This window comes from Malaclemys terrapin, chromosome 1 (assembly GCF_027887155.1).
Source record: "Malaclemys terrapin pileata isolate rMalTer1 chromosome 1, rMalTer1.hap1, whole genome shotgun sequence".
Classification (NCBI taxonomy): domain Eukaryota; kingdom Metazoa; phylum Chordata; order Testudines; family Emydidae; genus Malaclemys; species Malaclemys terrapin.
Genome location: NC_071505.1, coordinates 237,061,746 through 237,082,174, shown reverse-complemented (window position 1 = coordinate 237,082,174; position 20,429 = coordinate 237,061,746). Strand labels below are relative to the sequence as shown.

Below are 20,429 nucleotides of genomic sequence, written 5' to 3'. Positions count from 1 at the left end.
ACGTATAGCAGCTTATGTCGACCTGACTGTGTAAGTGTCTATACTACAATGTTGCTCCCGCTGATGTAAGTCGCAGGCTATACTGACCTAATAACTCCACCTCCATGAAAGGCATAGCACGTAGGTCGATGTAGTTAGAGTGACACTGCGTTACTTACATCAACTGTTGGCTGTCAACCCTACATGGGGCTCACAGCTGGGCCCCGACAGCCCCCACACTGCCCTACTTAAGTCAGTGCAAGCGCTTCTGCTGAGGATGCGCAACACTGGCAGAAAGAGGGTAGCGCGGACATGAAACACCGCTGTAATTACTGCAGTGGCTCTACAGCGACCTAATTTACATCAACTTAACTTTGTAGTGTAGACAAGGCATTAGCCACAGAGACCTAGTGTAGGACAAGCAATATAAATATTCATTCTAGTAAAAATAACTTATCTGCATTACTAAGAATTTATTCAGAAATATGAATGCCTTCTGCTAAAATTCCATCTTAAGACAAAAGTATGTGTAACCCACACACCTCCTGGGTATGGTGTTCTGTCCCCTCTAGTGGCACCAAGACCACTGAGAGAAAGAGATTAATGAGTCTGCTCTACAGCCTTAGCTAAGAGACACTTGGCTTTTAGCTCATGCATTAGAGGCTCACGCATAAAGCTCCAGACGTCCCAGGTTCGATCCCGCCCACCGACGACCAGGGTCTGTCAGTGTTACACATGTTCATATAGAAAAGCTTGCTTTTACAATACTAAGCACATATTGGTTAGTTTGACATAAACTTCCAATAGAAACTTATTTGGTTAAACAATTTGGAAAAAACAGACCAATTTTTAAGCTCGGTTTTACTGATTATTTTATAGTGCATAAGTACAGCTGAAAGCTGATACAAGACCATACACAAATAACTCAGTGTTATCCCCACCTTCTCCTCAGGAAAGCAATCAGTGAAAGACCCTTCCTCAATTTCAGTACCAAATGTTAGAATCTTAGTTTCAGCAATATACGGCAAAAAGAAACATTCCCTCAGGAATGTTTTAAAGGCACTTGAAGAACATATTGTTCTGCTCATATTTGGATTAGAGTCAGGCATTTTCTCATCTCTTACTGATCTTTTCTGATACTGGACACAAAAGAGTTGCTTTGTAATAATTTTTATTTTAAGTTGCACCATTTTGCCACACTTAAACACCTGCTCCCCCCTCATTGCCAGAGGAGTCATTCAGATTTTATTTGCTCTTCATGGGCAGTTGTCAGAGTGGAAAAGTAAAGAGGTACATTTGCCGGAGGTGAAATGACACTCTAGAGTGACTGCCATGCCAATAGCACTTCTCTCCCTTCACAAGTGCTGCTCTGCCATTGTCCCTGACCCTGTGAACAAGGAAGGCTGTTACCAGTCCTCTCCCTCTGATCAGCACACCAGTCCCAGCTGCTTAAAACTACCTACATATTAAAGGAAGAACTAGGAGCTGATCGAAGGAAATGCTGTGAGGCAGACAGGGCTTTATGGGAACCCCAAGCACAGTACTTCCACATTACCCATGGGATTACACAGGAGGGAGAAATAGGGATAAGAGACTGCCCACGCCAGGGGTCGTCACCAAGGTAAGCACCCTGGCGGGCCAGGCCAGTTTGTTTACCTGCCATGTCCACAGGTTTGGCCGATCGCGGCTCCTACTGGCCGCGGTTCGCAGTCCCAGGCCAATGGGGGCTGTGGGAAGCGGCGCAGGCTGAGAGATGTGCTGGCCGCCGCTTTCCGCCACCCCCATTGGCCTGGGACAGGGAACCGCGGCCAGTGGGAGCCGCGATCAGCCAAACCTGCGGACGCGGAAGTAAACAAATCGGCCTGGTCCGCCAGGGTGCTTACCCTGGCGAGCTGTGGGCCAAAGGTTGCCGACCCCTGGCCTACGCTAACCAGGATGCCTGGGGCACACAAGTTTGCTTATGTCTATTTTGAGGATCATTGCAGCTCACCTTTGAGACTGGTGAGAGAAAATATAGAAATTCCGATTAAAAAAAATATAGATCTTACCTTGTCCTGGTAAATCATCCCTTCCAAATATAAAGAGATTGTATCCACACTGTCTCTCTAAGACCTCAGGTAATATCTTTAGTGCAAAGATATCTGGTGAGTACAGGCAGCTTACTCTGTTTTTTGGATACAGCACATATGCATCATAGATCTTCCCATCTGAAACTAAACAAAGTGAGCAAAATGATTAAGACCAAAAAGCATATTTAATAAAAAAGTAAACTATAGTTTTCCCCCACACAACACTGCCATGGGCACGAATCCTGTAATTAAAGTTACTGTAGTGTGAGTAATTATACTTACGGAAGTAATAGTTTTACACATAGATCTTTAGACTTTCATATTCAAAGGTGTAAAATTGATTACCTTTGAACAGTCTTTGCTCTACACTAAATAAAAAAAAGCAATATCACCAAATTATCTGTTTCACGTACAGCATATTATTTAAGTTCCAAGTTACTCATAACTGGTGTTTACTGCTTATGACCTGAATTAAAAAAAAACAAAAACAAAAAAAACAACCACGCAATATTCAGAACGATCAGGAGTGTTATGATTTATCTGGAACAAAATGTCCAGTAAGGCCTGATTTAATAAACTTTATACAACTCCAGTAATTACCTCAATGCAGTTATTAAATACATTTTACTTCTCTCGTGGTACATCTCCTCATGATTGATCTAAATTCCAGTATTCTGCTCTCTCATGTATGGGATTCCCATTGCTAATGCAAATTCCAGGAACATAAGAGAGAGCCGAATATCAGACCAAAATACAGATCTGAGAAAAATTGTCTTTAAAAAAACAGGTAGATGCTTAGGATTTTTCTCTGCACTCTTTTACAAAAATGCACTTTCATATGATTAATTACTGTTTGGCAGAGTACTAATAAAAGAAAAGGTAGTTCTATAGCTTGAGTAGATGTTACAAGTGGAGAATACTTCTGTCAGCCATTTTAAGGCAAACAGCAATACAGTACATCAATCAGTCAGCACACTGCTACCAAATATACAAGTCAATCACTGCCATTTTAGAAATCTGAAGCACTTTACATAATCTAAATCAGAAAATATGCTAATAGTTTTCATGATACATCTCAAAAATGTAAGGGCGCCCACTTTGGGGGAACTCCAAATGGAATCACTCTCACTCCAGGATAATTTCCTGAATGCATTCCCAACTAGATTTTAAATTCTGTAATTTTTTTCTTAAGAAAACACATACCTTCTTTACTCAGAAAAGGATGGCAGGAGTTCCGATACCAAAGCACAATGTCAATCTTGAGTAGCTTGCAGACAAACACAGCAACAACTATTACAAATACCAGTGAAACAAGTCCTCCAATCAAGTAACCCTGAATGTTTGAAGCTGTATTAGCAAAGGGGCGGGGGGAGGGGGGAGAGGGAGAAAGATACATTGTAACTGCAGCATGTGTCAAACAAGAAACATTCAAAACATTTTCTACAATCCAACAATTTGGTCTCTTAAAACCAGCTTCTTATTTAAGGATTCAAATCATGCAATCAGCAAACAAGAAAAGACTAAAGATTCTTCCTGTATGGTTTCAAGAGGAAACTGTTATTGGCCAGCCTGCTAGTAAACCCAGACTGTATGCCATCCTTTTCTCAACAGAGGACATCTTAAAGTCAAAAATGTTACCGCACAAATGCAAAGAAATTGTATTTTTCAACCAGAAAAGAAATGCTGATGTTTATTCTGACAAGACAACTGACTCAAAATTCTCATACAAGTTTGATTTAGGACTTGTCAACACAAATATTCATTTTGCAGCAAGTTGGGGTGTGAATCTACCCCACAGTAGCCGGTTGCAGATTAACTGTGTAGTTCTCTTTGAAATGGAACTAACTCAATGCCCCTCTAACCAACTGTGAATGTGCATCAGGAGGGTGCACCTGGACAATTAATCCATTGTATGCTAGTGAGAAGTAGATTCACAGCCTAACTTGTCATGAACTAAATCTTTGTGTAGACAAGCCTTTGTTAAAAAGTGGCACACGGTTGTAGAAAAAAGTAAGTAGTAAGACAATCCCACAAGAAGACAAAGAAAAGTGAACACATAAATGTGTTCTCTTGTTACACCATATGCTCTCTGGAACTGGAGCAGGAATGGTCAGGTACTAAATGACTGTCCTGCGTCTAGCACAGTGGGTGACCAATCTGATAGAGGTTTCTAAGTGCTAATGCTGTATAAGCAGCAACAACAGAAAATTCCCAATTACTAGAGTGGGAGTTGTTAGCACTCAGCACTGCGGAAAATAGCCCATGTTTATTTAAGTGACTAAATATGGTTTTAAGAGCACAACTTTAGGCACCCAAACTTTGATAGTTTGGGATATTAACAGAATGAGACCAGCCACAAGTAGTAATTTTGTAGTATGAACTATATTGTAGGAGGATTGTGTTGTCTCACTTTAGTGCAGTCTGTGTTCTGTGGTTACATTAATGGAGGATTATGATTCACAGAAAAAGTCCCAAAGAGATGCAATATCTCTGTAGTCTCTATTCTGATGAATGAAGTTGCATCCATTGTGGAATGCAAGTTTGCCTTTTGTACTCAAAAACTGCTTTGGGCTTTGCTTTAAAGTAGTGTTTTTAAGTCTTATAGGCTTCCCCACTCTGCTATGCATTTATAAACTCTAGCTCCCTCTTCCACCCTCATTTATGGCACACTAAGCCAGTGGTTCTCAACCAGGGATACGCAGAGTTCTTCCAGGGGGTACATCAGCTCATCTAGATATTGTCTACTTTTACAACAGGCTACATGAAAAACACCAGTGAAGTCAATACAAACTAAAATGTTATACGACGACTTGTTTACACTGCTCTATATACTACATCAGTGTGCCTCAACCTGGCAATCATGATTTACTTTATAATTATATGGTAAAAATGAGAAAGGAGAAGCAATTTTTCAGTAATAGCGTGCTGTGACACCTGTGTATTTTTAGGTCTGATTTTGTAAGCAAGTAGTTTTTAAGAGACTTTGGTACACAAGACAAATCAAACTTCTGAAAGGGGTACAATAGTCTGGAAAGGTTGAGAACCACTGGACTAAGCTATTGGTTGTCATTACAGTCACCTCGACAAAAAGGGTTTATGAGAAGTGTACTAGCAAGAGACAGAGCACTATGGTACTCTATGCCTCTCCTTTAGAACGATTATATAGCACCTGTCTTCCAAACATTAACCAATTAATCCTCACAACTTCTCTCTGTGATAAACAAGATCTTAAGATAAAAATAACCTCCAAAACAGATTTCTCTGGGTTAACTAGGCTTAAATGTAAGCCATTGTTTATTAACCTTGTAGTAGACATTGGCTGAATTATCAAGGTACATCTTGCAATAGGCAGTAGTTTTGATTTCAATATCTTATTACTTTTCAGGTGAGGTTTGAGAATTAATTCTATTTTAAAGTAGACTGGCCTCAAATTCTGCTTAAATAAACTTGAGAGACTTAATTTGAACTTTTCTCTCTTATATTAAAGTGACCTGAACTCCCATATATGCACATTTGTACTCATATCAGCTTTTCAACTTTGAAAACTAGAAACAAATGTTAAAATTTGTCAGCACATAAACTGCTTATCTGTTGAGTCACAATGAATTTGGCAATAGGGACTTTTTAATGTTTCACACATTCCACATTAAACAAAGCAAAATCTATACTCTAGGGCAAAAAACAGAGCATACAAAGGGAGAGTGGCATGTGCATGGAATTCCTGCCTATCTGTTATGGAGTGATGAGGATAGAGGGAATCAAAGGAGCAGCAGCAGCCACTGCTACATATATCCTCTCGTCCTCCTCCACACCTCAACAAAAAAGTAGAGATGCTGGGGTCATGGAGTTACTTCAAAAGTGAAGAAGTAACCACAAAATTTGTGCCCAAATGCTCCTTTCTGGTTCCTCAGCCTTCAGTTAACAACAAGGTGAACAGAAGCATTATTGAAATAAGGCAATATGGTGTATAAAAGAAAGTAATTAACTGAGAAAATACTGTTTTAAAGGGGAAAGGGTGAATTTGAAAGAAGCTATTCAGGAGGAAGAGGGGGAATATGTTTTAAACAAATGTAAGAATTTAGGGGTAAATGCAACAAGGGCAGCTACAACTTAAGAGGAAGGAAGACAGCAAGAGTGCTAACTTGTAGTAGTTATCTACCATGTCTGGAATAAGCTAATTATAAGTTTGTTTTAATTTATTTTTTTACTGAAAAGTATTTCATTGGTATTTTCTGAAAGGCTGTTGAATTGAATAGAGAGTCCAAAGTTTATTAAATTTGGTAATAGAACGAATGTAGAATACTTTAGTTAACATACGTATACAATTGTAACATCCCAGTCACGTTCTGTTTAATGCAGAGCTGCTTTAGACAGTTATAGCCTATTATGGTTGATACCAGCTGAATCTTTATTAAACTGTTTCCTTTTCATTACATGATCAGGTTAGAATGGTAGTTATAAACGTATTTAATATCTTACCTGGGTCTTTTAGTACAATGTATGCTACAGCTTCGCCATAGGGATGCAAAACATAACAGAAAAACTTGTGAGAATAATCCTTACTTTTCACTTTTGAAATGTTGAATCTTGCTCCAATTATAAAACCACCTCCCGGGGAAGGTTTTCTATCATCACAATAAACAAAAAACAAAAAAACACATCAGCGGATAGAGAAATTATTATATATTAGAATTTCAATATGGACTAGGCAGACTTAACTGCAAATACAAGAAAGTTCACTTTTGTAGAGTTCAGGTCACTTGTGAGCAAACATTGATATTGGGAGTCAGGACTTTATAGTACAAAACCTAGTGTCAGCAAAATGAGGTACCAGAGCCAAGGGTTTGAAACTACACAGATGGAACAATGACATTACACAGGTTGAATTACTGCCCACATTAGAACATTTAAACTTCTGTAGGCATTGCTGTCAGGTACTGTGCCTCCATATTTTCAGTTCTGATACTTGTTGCTGGCCACTTTAAAAAATAGCTATTTTCCATACCAACTGAGCTTTGGTTAAAACTAATTTAGCTAACAACTATTATGGCTTTATAATTTAAAAGATAGATGAGGACAGGTTGCAAGCGGATTTAGTTGTATTGACATCCCATAAGAACAGTTACATTCCTTATAGTAGCCGTGGGTCTTCAAGATGTTCTGTCCATATGGATGGTGCATGTGTGCGTGGCTAGGTCTACACTACGGGGGGGGGGGGGGGAGGGGGTCAACCTAAGATACGCAACTTCAGCTACGTGAATAGCGTAGCTGAAGTTGTGTATTTTAGGTCGACTTACCTGGCTGTGAGGACGGCGGCGAGTCGGCCGCTGCCGCTCCCCTGTTGACTCCGCTTCCGCCTCTCACCGCAGTGGATTTCCAGAGTCGACGGCAGAGCCATCAGGGATCAATTTTATTGCATCTACACTAGACACGATAAATCAATCCCCAATAGATTGATCGCTACCCGCCGATCCGGCGGGTAGTGAAGACATGCCCTGTAAGTCAACAACCATCAACAGCCATTGTCCTGCCAGGGAGTTACAATCCAATGACTAACTTGCACAAGGCCACACCAGGGGAATTGCTCAATCTTGCCTGGGGACTCAGCAATGCCCACCAGACATGCCTGCACTTGGGTTCTCCAAGCACATGGGACTAAGGGTATAAAACAGACACAGTGACCCCATGCTTGGCCTTTTCTTCTCCCCGCACCTACACTGCAAGCAACAAGGACACTCAGAAGACTGAAGACCCCAACAGAGGGGACTGGCCCAGGTTTCAAGGGTGAAACCTGTGTACTCTGAACTGCAATATCCAGTGGCATGAGAAAAACTGCTTAATCTAGATGTTGCCCAGTCTAATAGGGTGGAGAATGTAGGCTGCATGCTTACATTTTATTTTATTTTAGTAACCACTCTATCTGCCTAATCACTTAAAATCTCTTTTGTAATCAATACACTTGTTTTACTGTTTATCTTTCTCAGTGAGTTTGCCTGAAGCGGTTGGTAAATCTAATCAGATTTACAAAAGCTGGTGTATGTATATCCACTTTCCATTGATGGAGTGGTGAACCAATTAATAAACTTGCATTTCTCAAGAAAGGATCTTGAGCAGTGCAAGACAGTATATTCCTGAGGTACAAGGCTGGGAGATGGGGGGATTTGGCTGGTGCCTCTCTCTGTGTGATTCATGAGTGGCTCTTGGAGCATTCATGCAATCTAGCTGGGTATGCGGCTCCACATGCAGTTGTGCTGAGTGATAACAGCACCTGGAGGGGTTTGCTGCTTATCACTAGCAAAGAATTGTGAGATACAGCCCAGGGTAGAGAGTTAAGTGGGCAAATTTGTCCCACAATCCCAGACTGAACCCCGGGGATCCTGTCACACCTAGCCTTCGGCGTCTGCTTGGACATAGAGCAGCAGGTGGAGTACCAATAAGATACATGACCTTCACCTAAATCAAAAAGGCACCTAAGAGAGCCCATCATTGAATGGCATAGAAGCATCACAGGAGAAGTATGTCTCTTGGAGATTTAGCTTCTGCCATAGTGGCTCAAGTCCTGGTATCAAAGAGAGAGAGGGGGTTCTGCACCTAACCATCTATCTACTGAAAAGAATTTTATTAAGCCAACAGGGACATTAAAAGGACTAGCTTAACAACTATATTAACTAATCACTAACACTAACTACAACAGAGTTGCAGAGAAGCAGCCTGACTCTGCACAAGTTCCATCTTGCTGCCATCGATGGCAAAAAGGAATTGAGGGATGGTTGGCCCCCTCCCACGGTGAGGTAATGGAGCACAAGGATACCTAGGGAACAGGCGTAGTCCCAACTGAATTTGATTTGGCCAAATGAATCCAATTTTGTGTGCCTGCGCACCAAGAGTAGGATCCATGTGAACAATCACTTGAAAAAGAATACCTGCTTCTACCCTCCCCCAAAATCATTCTAGGTGGTTCATTCATCCAGCATTTTTGGCTTCTCAGTGGACAGGCATTCTGTCATGGTCCTGATGGATAGCTGGGAGACATGTTGGGAAGACTCCTGTGAGTTAACAGGATCAGCAACAGTTGGCAAATCATTCAAGCTTACACAAAGCTGACTACAGAGTCCGTTTATAGAAAGAAAAAAAAGTCAGCTAATATAGCCCATGCAAACAGTGTGGCTCTGTCCTCTAGTGGTTAGCCCATGTTCAGAGGTTTCTGAATTTGCTGCTGCTGTTGAACTCTGAAAACTGATTCTTCAGGTTAAGGAGTAAAGCTAATACTTTTAGACCACAGAGGTCTCTGGTTCAATCCCAGCTATCACCTCCTCCAGAGGCACAGTGTTATACGTGCAGCAGGAAAGTACATCTGGAGCTCATCCTTCAAAAGGGTGTAAGGAGGAAGCAATAAAGAGAATCAGGAGAGACAGGATTAGGACAAGAAATAGCAGAGAAATGATCAGGCCAAAATTTTCATACTGTAGTGCCTGAAATTAGACACCGAATATGTTTTTTTGGAGATTCCCAGGTATCCAACAGCTCCAGCTGACTTCAAGGGAAACTGCAGGTATTCAACACCCCTGAAAATTAGCTCACCTAGAATCTATTTTTTTAGGCACCCAAGTTGAAAATTTTTGCTTAGGGCAAAAGTAACAATAATTAATTTACTCCTGATGCCTCAGTTATGAGTTATGTGGGACACTAAGGTTTAGAGGTAAGCAGGGAATGTTAGTTATTTTTGTAGCCTGTGAGACTATAATACAACAAAAATCACTCACCCTATAAATCTAAAGGAGTTTGGGGATAAAGTAAAACTAAAATTCAAGACAATTTTCCTGAGGAGCAGGTTGACATTTAATATTCTCAAAAATATAGTTAAATAAATAAAACAAAAAAAGTGAATGTGCCAATCTTCTCTAAACAAGAAAATGTTTTATGAAATTTCAACTTGATTCAGTGGCACATTATTCAATTTGTGAACCTGGCCACCACATACATGCAGGCAGAGCAGCTGATCTTAAAAGAACTCAAGGAAACACCTATTGTATATATAATGAATTGTTCCCATACTGGCAAACTCTTTTTCCACTGGAGCTGGTTGAGATCAGCCTTTAATCTATGGATGAAGAGTGCTAAGTATTATCATGCTATTATGAATTTCCAAAATCTAGATAAGATGGCCTCAATAAATTACTTACAGAAAAAAGAGATAATTATTAAATGCACAGCAAATTTGTTGAACATGAAGTACTTTCAGTAGTCTGTTGGCATTCATTAGGGAAAATTGAAAAAAGTGGGTTTGTTTAGTCTGGAGAAGAGAAGACTGAGACGGGACACGATAACAGTTTTCAAATACATAAAAGGTTGTTACAAGGAGGAAGGAGAAAAATTGTTCTCATTAACCTCGGAGGACAGGACAAGAAGCAATGGGCTTAAATTGCAGCAAGGGAGGTTTAGGTTGGACATTAGGAAAAACTTCCAAACTGTCAGGGTGGTTAAGCACTGGAATAAATTGCCTAGGGAGATTGTGGAATCTACATCACTGGAGATTTTTAAGAGCAAGTTAGACAAACACTGTCAGGGATGGTCTAGATAATACTTAGTCCTGCCATGAGTACAGCAGACTGGACTAGATGACCTCTTGAGGTCCCTTCCAGTTCTACAATTCTATGATTAGCCACTATTTTGTCCAACAGTTACTTTTATGGATGATTCACACCAAATATATTTTAAAATTTTTAGCATTCAATCCACATGCAATTTGATTTGTAAGAATACTTACTCATAGAATTGTTCCTCGTAGGTAACATCAAAGGCATTAACATCCTCACCATTGACTTGCCAGTATGGATTCAAAGTACCTATGCTACTAGATATATTACAGTCCATGATGACATGAGATCCTACAAAACATTTAAATGTGACAATTAAAAATTGTGTACCATTAAGCAGGCAGACTCATATGATTATGTAAATAGTTTGGGAAAGGACAGTTACTTAGATTACAGCAACTGTGGTTCTTAGAGGTGTGTTGTCCATGTGTGTTGCACTTTTGGTGTGCACACTCCCACATGCTTGAGACCAGAGTCTTTTGGCCAGCAATGTCCATTGGGGCTCCGCATGCATTCTGAGTGGCCTAGTGCTCCTCTACTGAGGGCATAAAGGGTGTGTGTGGGGCCAACTGCCTCTCAATTCCTTTGCCATTGCAGAATCCAGATGTTACAAAACTCCACAGGAGCAGAAAAGAGGGCAGGTCATGCATCTCAAGAACTCCAGTTATTATAAGGTAAGTAATTCTTTTTTGAGTGCTTGTCCGTATGTATTCCACTCTTGGTGACTCACAAGCAGTAACCTGATGGAAACAGGTAGGTGCTCAGAGTCTGCTTAAACAAAGATTGCAGTACAGCTCTGCCAAAAGCAGCATCAGACCTCAATGCTTCTACCAAGAAATACTGTTTGGTAAAAGTATGGCTTGAACTCCAAGTAGCTGAAATGGATACCCTTAGCACAGAAGCCGCAGAAGCTGTCCAAGTGCACTGGAGCAAGCTCTAATCTGAGTTGAGGATCTAAACTAGCTAATTCATAACAGCTGTTACCACATCACAAAATCCACTTGGAAAGCCTCTGGGCTGATAGAACTTTTCTCTCAGAAAATATAGAAATGTAAAAAATAAGTAGTCATGGGGAAATCCTGAAGGATTTGTTTTTTTGTAAGTAAAAGGGCCCTGCAAACTCTAAGGTGTGCAGCCTAGCCTCCCCTGGATTAGTATGTCATTTCTAAATGAACATTGGCATATTAATCAGTTGGTTTAAAGGAAAGCCCATAAATCCTTTCAGTAAGAACTTGGGATAAGGTTTAAGTGAAAATTTATCCCTACGGTGTCTGCCATATATGTTTACCAGATTCCAGAAGAGGATCATTAATGGGAAGTGCCAACTGACCAGGCATAGAGAATCTCCAAACATTTGGGAAGATTTTGTACCTCTTCCACAAGTTTCTTGAGAGACTCAGTTATATGTTTCAGAGTAGCAGCCATGTTAGTCCATATCCGCAAAAAGAACAGGAGTACTTGTGGCACCTTAGAGACTAATAAATTTATCTGAGCATAAGCTTTCGTGGGCTACAGCCCACTTCATCGGATGCATGCAGTGGAAAATACAGTAGGAAGATACACACACACACACACACACACACACAGAACATGAAACAATGGGTGTTACCATACACACTATAACGAGAGTGATCAGTTACGGTGAGCTATTATCAGGAGGAGAGAAAAAGAACTGTTTGTAGTGGTAATGAAAATGGCCCATTTCCAGCAATTGACAAGAAGATATGAGGAACTGTGGGGGTGGGGGAAATAAGCATGGGGAAATAGTTTTACTTTGTGTAATGGCCCATCCACTCCCAGTCTTTATTCAAACCTAATTTAATGGTGTCCAATTTGCAAATTAATTCCAATTCAGCAGTCTCTCATTGGAGTCTGTTTTTGAAGTTTTTTTGTTGTAATATTGCGACTTTTAGGTCTGTAATCGAGTGGCCAGGGAGATTGAAGTGTTCTCCAACTGGTTTTTTGAATGTTATAATTCTTGACATCTGATTTGTGTCTATTTATTCTTTTATGCAGAGACTGTCCGGTTTGGCCAATGTACATGGCAGAGGGGCATTGCTGGCACATGATGGCATATATCACATTGGTAGATGTGCAGGTGAACGAGCCTCTGATAGTGTGGCTGATGCGATTAGGTCCTATGATGGTGTCCCCTGGATGGTGTCATCATCTGGACCCATGAAAAAGAAGCCCTTGAGGAAATCCATCATGATTTCAACAATTTCCACCCCACCATCAACCTCAGCCTGGACCAGTCCACACAAGAGATCCACTTCCTGGACACTACAGTACTAATAAACAATGGCCACATAAACACCACCCTATACCGGAAACCTACTGACTGCTATACTTACCTACATGCCTCCAGCTTCCATCCAGGACACACCACACGATCCATTGTCTACAGCCAAGCTCTAAGATACAACCGCATTTGCTCCAATCCCTCAGACAGAGACAAACACCTACAAGATCTCGATCAAGCGTTCTTACAACTACAATATCCACCTGCTGAAGTGAAGAAACAGATTGACAAAGCCAGAAGAGTACCCAGAAGTCACCTACTACAGGACAGGCCCAACAAAGAAAGTAACAGAATGCCACTAACCATCACCTTCATGATGCGCTGGAGAGGTTTTAGTTGGGGGCTGAAGGATCTACAACCTATCCTGAAGGAAAATCCATCACTCTCACAGATCTTGGGAGGCAGGCCAGTCCTTGCTTACAGACAGCCCCCAAACCTGAAGCAAATACTCACCAGCAACCACACACCACACAACAAAAACACTAACCCAGGAACCTATCCTTGCAACAAAGCCCACTGCCAACTCTGTCCACATATCATAGGTCTAGAGGGGACTACCACCTCATTCAAGGTCAGGAGTGTATAGCCCCAGAAATTGCCTGATCCTCAGCTTGACGGTGCTCCTCCTCAGAAAACTCATGGGGCTCTAATTCATAGGTTGCAAGCCTAGGTGCCTGAGAACATATAGGGGAGGAGGTTCTCATTCTAGAAGGTGGTGCAGAGATGTGATGTCTTGGGAGGCGAATACCCCAGGGGTTCCAACAGAACCATGTTGGAACACTGTATGGAAATGAGGCGGGGGGCCCAAAGAAGGGTACCAAGACATATGCCTACTCCTACATCCCATTTGAGACCTTCACATAACTAAAACTCCCTTGATTCCTTCTCAGAGTCACAATGCCATAAGAAGGGACCCTTGGAGAACAACTATGGGAACCCCCCAACGTGTAGTGAGTCAGAAGATGAAAAGAAGCACTCCAGATTATTGTTTTGGTTGCGGGAGGTGGGGGGCGTGTAGCAGGGGGAGATGGAGGGGAGCATTCCTGGAGTCAGAATGCTAAACTTGCACAGTAATTCTAATAAATCAGCACTGGGGAGATACTCTGGGCCAACTAGGCCTTGAGCATCAGTAGAGACCAGTGGAGAGCAGAGGAGATTCTGATTCCTCTAAGAGCTGGAGATCCCTCAGTACTACATACTTTCTTAGTATCGACAGGGACGGTGCTACAAACCTGAGTGCGGGAGAAGAGAGTATCAGGGTTGATGATATGGACATGCCCAGTAGTGACACACTTGGTGCTGAAGAGAGTAGCATCAAGAAGAGCAGTACCAATGAGGCTGATACCATCACAGACAGCATCGAAGCACTCAATGTTGAGGTAACTCCCAATGCTGTGGCCTCTGTACTGGAGGCAGTTAACTTTGATTCCCAAGATCGTGCCAGAGCCCTAGTGCCACGCTGCCTTAGAGCTGCTGTGGTTCCCAGATTGGGCAATGGAGTTTCTTTAGAATGGAAGCAGTGAGGTGACTTAAGACTTCTTACTGAGAATGTCCGTTGGGGAATCGGCCCTACTTTTCCCACAGAAGTGATGTTCCTTTTTGTCTGATGACTTTGTTTAAAGTCCTAACTGAATCCAAAGCTAGAATGGTCTTAGAAGATGGCACGTGGGAGCTAGTGGATCCAAACTCACAGAAGCATTTCTGGAATATCAGGGGACAGAGGGAGGAGGAGAGGAGGTCTGCCCTGCCCAGACTGAGACTGCTCCATGCAGCCAGTCTCAACAAATATTTCAAGACATGCCTCCCCAAACCTTTAAGGTCCTTTTAGAAAAGAAAAGGACTTACACACCAAGCATATGTCAGGGATATGGGCTTCCCCACATAGAAGAGATGAGGTATCTGGTACGCCTGTCATCAATCGCAATTGCTGCCTTACAGGAGGGGCAACAGATTCACATAGATTCCGAGGCTGTGTGATTTAGGAAGGGGGCATGACTAAATCCTGGGGCCAGAAATAAAATTTCAATCTGAGAAAAAACAAAATATGGAAGGACAAACTTCCAAATACACCTCTACCCTGATATAACGCTGTCCTCAGGAGCCAAAAAAAAATCTTACCGCATTATAGGTGAAACCGCGTTATATCGAATTTGCTTTGATCCGCTAGAGTGCGCAGCCCCGTCCCCCCCAGAGCACTGCTTTACCACGTCATATCCGAATTCATGTTATATTGGGCCGCGTTATATCGGGGTAGAGGTGTACCAATAAAAAAATATTTAAAGCAGTGGTTCTCACCAGAGATACATGTACCACTGGGGGTACGCAGAGGTCTTCTGGGGGTACATCAAGTCATCTAGATATTTGCCTAGTTTTACAACAGGCTACATAAAAAGCATCAGTGAGGTCAGTACAAACTAAAAACATACAGACAGTGACTTGTTTGTACTGCTCTATATACTATACACTGAAATGTAAATGCAATATTTATATGCCAATTGATTTTTATGATATGGTAAAAATGAGAAAGTACACAATTTTTCAGTAACAGTATGCTGTGACACTTCGTATTTTTATGTCTGATTTTGTAAGCAAGTCGTTTTTAAGTGAGGTGGAACTTGGGGGTACGCAAGACAAACCAGACTTCTGAAAGGGGTGCAGTAGTTTGGAAAGGTTGAGAGCCACTGATCTAAAGTTTGCCAGTAGGCAACTACCCAAACCATCTATAAATAACACCAATATACATACAATTAACTATAGCAATTACGAAAAAAGATGCTTCAAGATGTAGACACCAAAGAGCTCCATCTCACAGCCACAGGTGGTGAGAAGGAACCGAGTGGCAGTTGGGCCCAGTCCACCCTCTATGCCCTCAGTACAGTAGCACAAGGACACTAAGAGTATGTCTACACAGCAAAGAAAAACATGCAGCTGGCCTGTGCCAGCCGACTCAGGCATGCGGGGCTCGGGCTGCGGGGCTGTTTCACTGCTGTGCAGACTTCTAGGCCCGGGATGAAGCCTGAGCTCTGGGACCCTACCACCTCACAGGGTCCTAGAGCCCGGGCTCCAGCCGAAGCCCAAATGTCTACACAGCAGTGAAGCAGCCCCGCAGTCCAAGCTCGCAGCCCAAGGCAGCTGACACAGGCCATCTGCAGGTGTCTAGTTGCTGTAGAGACATACATTTCCCCCCAATGGGCACTGCTGGCCAAAAGACACTGATCCTGAGCACGAGAAGCACATGTGCCCCAAGATCAAAATACATATGGGCAAGCAGTCAAAGTAGAATTGTCATCTGGCTTTTAGAAATCCTCAACTCCTCAGGTAAGATCCTGGCCCTATTAAAATCAATAAGAGTTTTGCCATTGACTTCAATAGAGCCAGGATTCCAGACTGGTTTTGCCTGGTTGCTATTATGATACCAATCTGGGAACGGTTACAAGCTCTTTGGAGTACAGGATTAGAATTCAAAATTATCTTGACAAACTGGAGAAATGGTCTGAAATAAATAGGATGAAATTCAGTAAGGACATATGCAAAGTACTACACTTATGAAGGAATAAACCAATTACACAAATACAAAATGGGACATGATTGCATAGAAAGGAGTACTGCAGAAAGGGATCTGGGGATTAGAGAGGATCACAAACTAAATGAGAGTCAACAATGTACTACTGTTGCCAAAAAAAAAAAAAAAGCAAACATCATTCTGGGATGTATTAGCAGGAGTTTTGTAAGCAAGACTCAAGAAATAATTCTTCCACTCTACTCAGCATTGATAAGGCCTTAACTAGAGTATTGTGTCCAGTTCTGGGCACCACACTTCAGGAAAGATGTGGACAAACTGGAGAAAGTCCAGAGAGCAAAAATGATTAAAGGACTAGAAAACATGACCTATGAGGAAAGATTAAAAAAATTACATTTGTTTAGTTTGGAGACGAGAAGTCTGAGGGGGGACATGATAATAGTCTTCAATAGGGTGACCAGATAGTAAGTGTGAAAAATCGGGATGGAGGGTAATAGGAGCCTATGTAAGAAAAAGCCCCAAATATCGGGACTGTCCCTATGAAATCGGGACATCTGGTCACCCTTGTCTTCAAGTACATAAAAAGTTGTTATAAACAGGAGGATGATAAATTGTTCTCCTTACCCACTATGGACAAGACAAGTAGTAAAGACCTTCAATTGCAAGGGAGATTTAGGATAGGCATTAGGACAAACTTCCTAACTGTAAAGGTAGTTAAGCACTGGAACAAGTTACCTAGAGAGGTTGTGGAATCTCCATCACTGAAGATTTTTAAGAACAGGTTAGACAAATGTCTGTCAGGGAATGATCTAGATAATACTTAGTCCTGCCTCAGCACCGGGACTAGTTGACCTATCGAGGTCCCTTCCAGACCTATAATTCTATGATTAGTGATTTGTTAGAAGGCAATTACTTACCAAGTTCTACTTCAATCGAATGGTTTTTCGGATAAATAAACTTTGGTGGTGTCTTCTTTGGGCCCTCTAATAAAAAAATTAAAAAAAAAGATTAACAACCAGTGGTCATTACCCCTGCTACTACAACTGCTACACTACTTGTTTTACAGGTAGTTGACAATGATGTTACCAAGTACTCAATATTAATGCACATAAAGGTCATTTCAAACTTTCCAATATCTGTAATAGATTTTCTTTATTTGGTTAAAGGATTTCACTCTAGGATCAAACTAAGCATAAGATTCACCTTATCTGTAAATATGCAAACAATTTCAGATTTATAGAAATAAATCTATAGGAAGCCTAATACCAAAAAAATTCTCATGATACTCATAAGAGCAGTGGGAAAAAGGGGGAGGGAGAGGATATTTCACTGACATCTTGAATGTTCACCACAAATCTTTTCATGTATGTTTTATCTAGTAGAATAATGTCTGGACTGGAGCTTCGAGTGTGTAGTAATCAGGAATTGTATTGTTTTGTATGCTTTATCAATCACGGTCAGTCTTCAGCAAGTAATAGCTGTCCTCTCACCACAGGTAAAATCTATTTCTATTCTATTTAGGCTCTTATAAAATACCAACCAATGTTCTGAAAGTATCTAAACAAGTAGATCACCAAATCAAAAATCTTGAAGATGGAAGTTTCATCTCAAGCAGCCTTTTTTTGGAAGAATGGTTCTTGTGGTGTCAAATGCTGACTGACACTACAACATTGCATACACATATGCAGCAGCCATGACACTAGCAGTGAATTCGGATCTCAGGATGGTCAGGCAGCAAGCCTGACTTCCCCTTAGATGCACACAAGCACGTCTGATAATACCAAAGCTAGTGCTGATACTAAGGCAGTTTCCCCATTTTAGTATTTTAGATTTGCTGGAAGCTCAAGGTTTGGAACTAACTTTTTATTGCAAAAAGACTAATGTAGCTGCTAGTGATTTTGTTGTAGTCAGCTATTTTATGCCCCGGCCACCTCTCCCTCTCCACCATTAGTGGTTCTAGCCGATTCCTAAGAGCAAGCTGATCACCCAAGCCATAAAGAGTAGTTTCCCAGCAGATTTGCTTTCATGGTCTTCTCTCTCTCTCTCTCACACACACGCACGCACACACACACACAACACAGCCTGAGAGAGAGAGTGAGAGTGAGTGAGTGAGTGTGTGTTTGGTTTTAATGCATAAAACTCCTTTGTGGGCATTCCACTACACAAGTCCCTCCATAGTAACCATCAGTTTTCCAAAATCCATCAATTTTTTCTCTCTGACACCCAGACACTTAATTTCCTTTTCCCTTAGCAATTCTTCTTTTGGCGCCATGCTCTCCTTCTCAGCAACAGCTGGTGCTGCTGCTCACAGTGGCTGAGATTCCCTCCTTTTCTCCGACAGCCTCACAGAGGGAGAGGGGAGGAACTAAATTAGAGTGAGCAAGAGACTAACAGGGTAAGATGATGTTCTCAAGTCAAATCTGCTCCTACCACCTATTGGGAACCTGTCAAATGCCAAATAGGTCAGCAGGAAGACTGGGAAGCTGCAAGATGGGTCCTGAATGCCAGAACACCTCTAGCCAAAAGCTAAATGTTGGGCAGATCTGCTTCCCAAGCAACTATGTTTCTGAATGGCACACTGAGCCCTGAATCCTGCAGGCAGGCACTAGAGCTGGTCAGAAGTTTTTTGACAAAATGTTTATCAGTCAAAAGATGCTGATTTATCAAAACTGAAATTGTTTGTGAAACGGGGTCCATTTATAATTCCCCGACCTGAAAAACAAATTCAAAGTTGCCAAAATGTTTTGTTTATGCATTTTTTAAATGAACACTTCCAGTTTTTTTAGTTCAAAACTACTTTGTTTCAAATTTTAAGCTAATTAAACTAAAAAGGTTAAAGTGAAAAGGTAAATTGAAACAAATGTTTTGATTGACCCAAACAAAAGAAAAATCAGGGTTTTTTGGTTCACAAATATTGGAGATTTTCACTGTATCAAAAAATCAGGCAAAAAACTTATGAACCCCAAGAGTCTTTGCCAGCTGGGAGAACTGTTCCCTGACTAGCTCTACTTGCCACATCCTTCTCTCTGCAAATTAAAAAAAAGTCCTAAACCCATCTTGCCTGTCCCTCCCCCATCTCTGCTGCTGTATTTCCCATCCATGTCCTTCTGAGCCAATGTTCTGTCCCTTTTCCTATTTATCTGCCCATATAAAGCAGAAAGTTTGGAAGCCATCACAAGAAAGCACTTGTGCTCCTAGTGCAAGACAGAGATAAGGTCTCAAATGTAACTCCTAAAACACTGAGATTTCTACATTATATTTTAAATGTATAATACTTCCTTCCACATGTCTCTGGAGGCCTGTAAATACACATATATACAAATGTGTCTCTTCTCAGAAATATACAAAGCTCAATATTCTGCCCTAAAGGTCAAACAAAGCCCAGGTTCTGTTGGATCAGCGGAAGGAGCTAATCCTAGAGTCAATAATACTACAATGGAAGTATCCCAGATTAAGCTAGGTGTTTGGCTGAATGCTAAACTGACTTCAAATGCTGTGGCAAACCACAGGGATAGGCAGTAACCCAGATATCAAGTACCCAAAAGCTTATACCTTGAATTGCACCTAAAGCAAACAGGGAACAAGTGAACTGTTGAACTGGTAGAGTGTTCCTTTTGCCTACCACTACCAAAGCAGGCAGGAAAACATGTTTTGTGCCTGCTGTAATCTTCAAGTGGGTCTTGTGGGGTCCCAAACAAGCCACAGTGTGGTAGTCTAGTTCATAAATCGAAGAGGCATTAGATTAGTGAAATAAGGACTGGCTTTGAAAGAGGAGAACAAAAATGATTAGCCAGATGCTGAGGAAAAAGGTGCTCTTGACCACCAAATCCATTCAAGATTCTAGAAGTAGTTGCTGACCCAGCAACGTTCCTAGCTCAGGAAATACAGGTTTTGTGCAACTTGAAACTGGAATTCCACTGTCTGATTATGGATTCTTTCAGTTTGTGTGTCTTTTCGGATGA

General features: G+C 41.4%; 1 protein-coding gene across 13 annotated transcripts in view; it reads right to left on the bottom strand.

Moving 5' to 3' along the window:
* The window catches only part of IL1R1 (interleukin 1 receptor type 1), an 80,512-nt gene that overhangs the window by 3,853 nt on the left and 56,230 nt on the right, over positions 1-20,429 (bottom strand). For 12 of the 13 annotated variants that reach the window (XM_054010030.1, XM_054010039.1, XM_054010016.1 and 9 more), the window contains 5 exons: positions 17,385-17,450; positions 10,816-10,936; positions 6,528-6,673; positions 3,252-3,395; positions 2,028-2,192 (listed from right to left, as the gene is read on the bottom strand). In XM_054010030.1, the coding sequence (XP_053866005.1) occupies positions 2,028-2,192; positions 3,252-3,395; positions 6,528-6,673; positions 10,816-10,936; positions 17,385-17,450 (642 nt within the window). The remainder of the gene's footprint in view (positions 1-2,027; positions 2,193-3,251; positions 3,396-6,527; positions 6,674-10,815; positions 10,937-17,384; positions 17,451-20,429) is intronic. The other variant, XM_054010099.1, reaches the window with a different exon arrangement.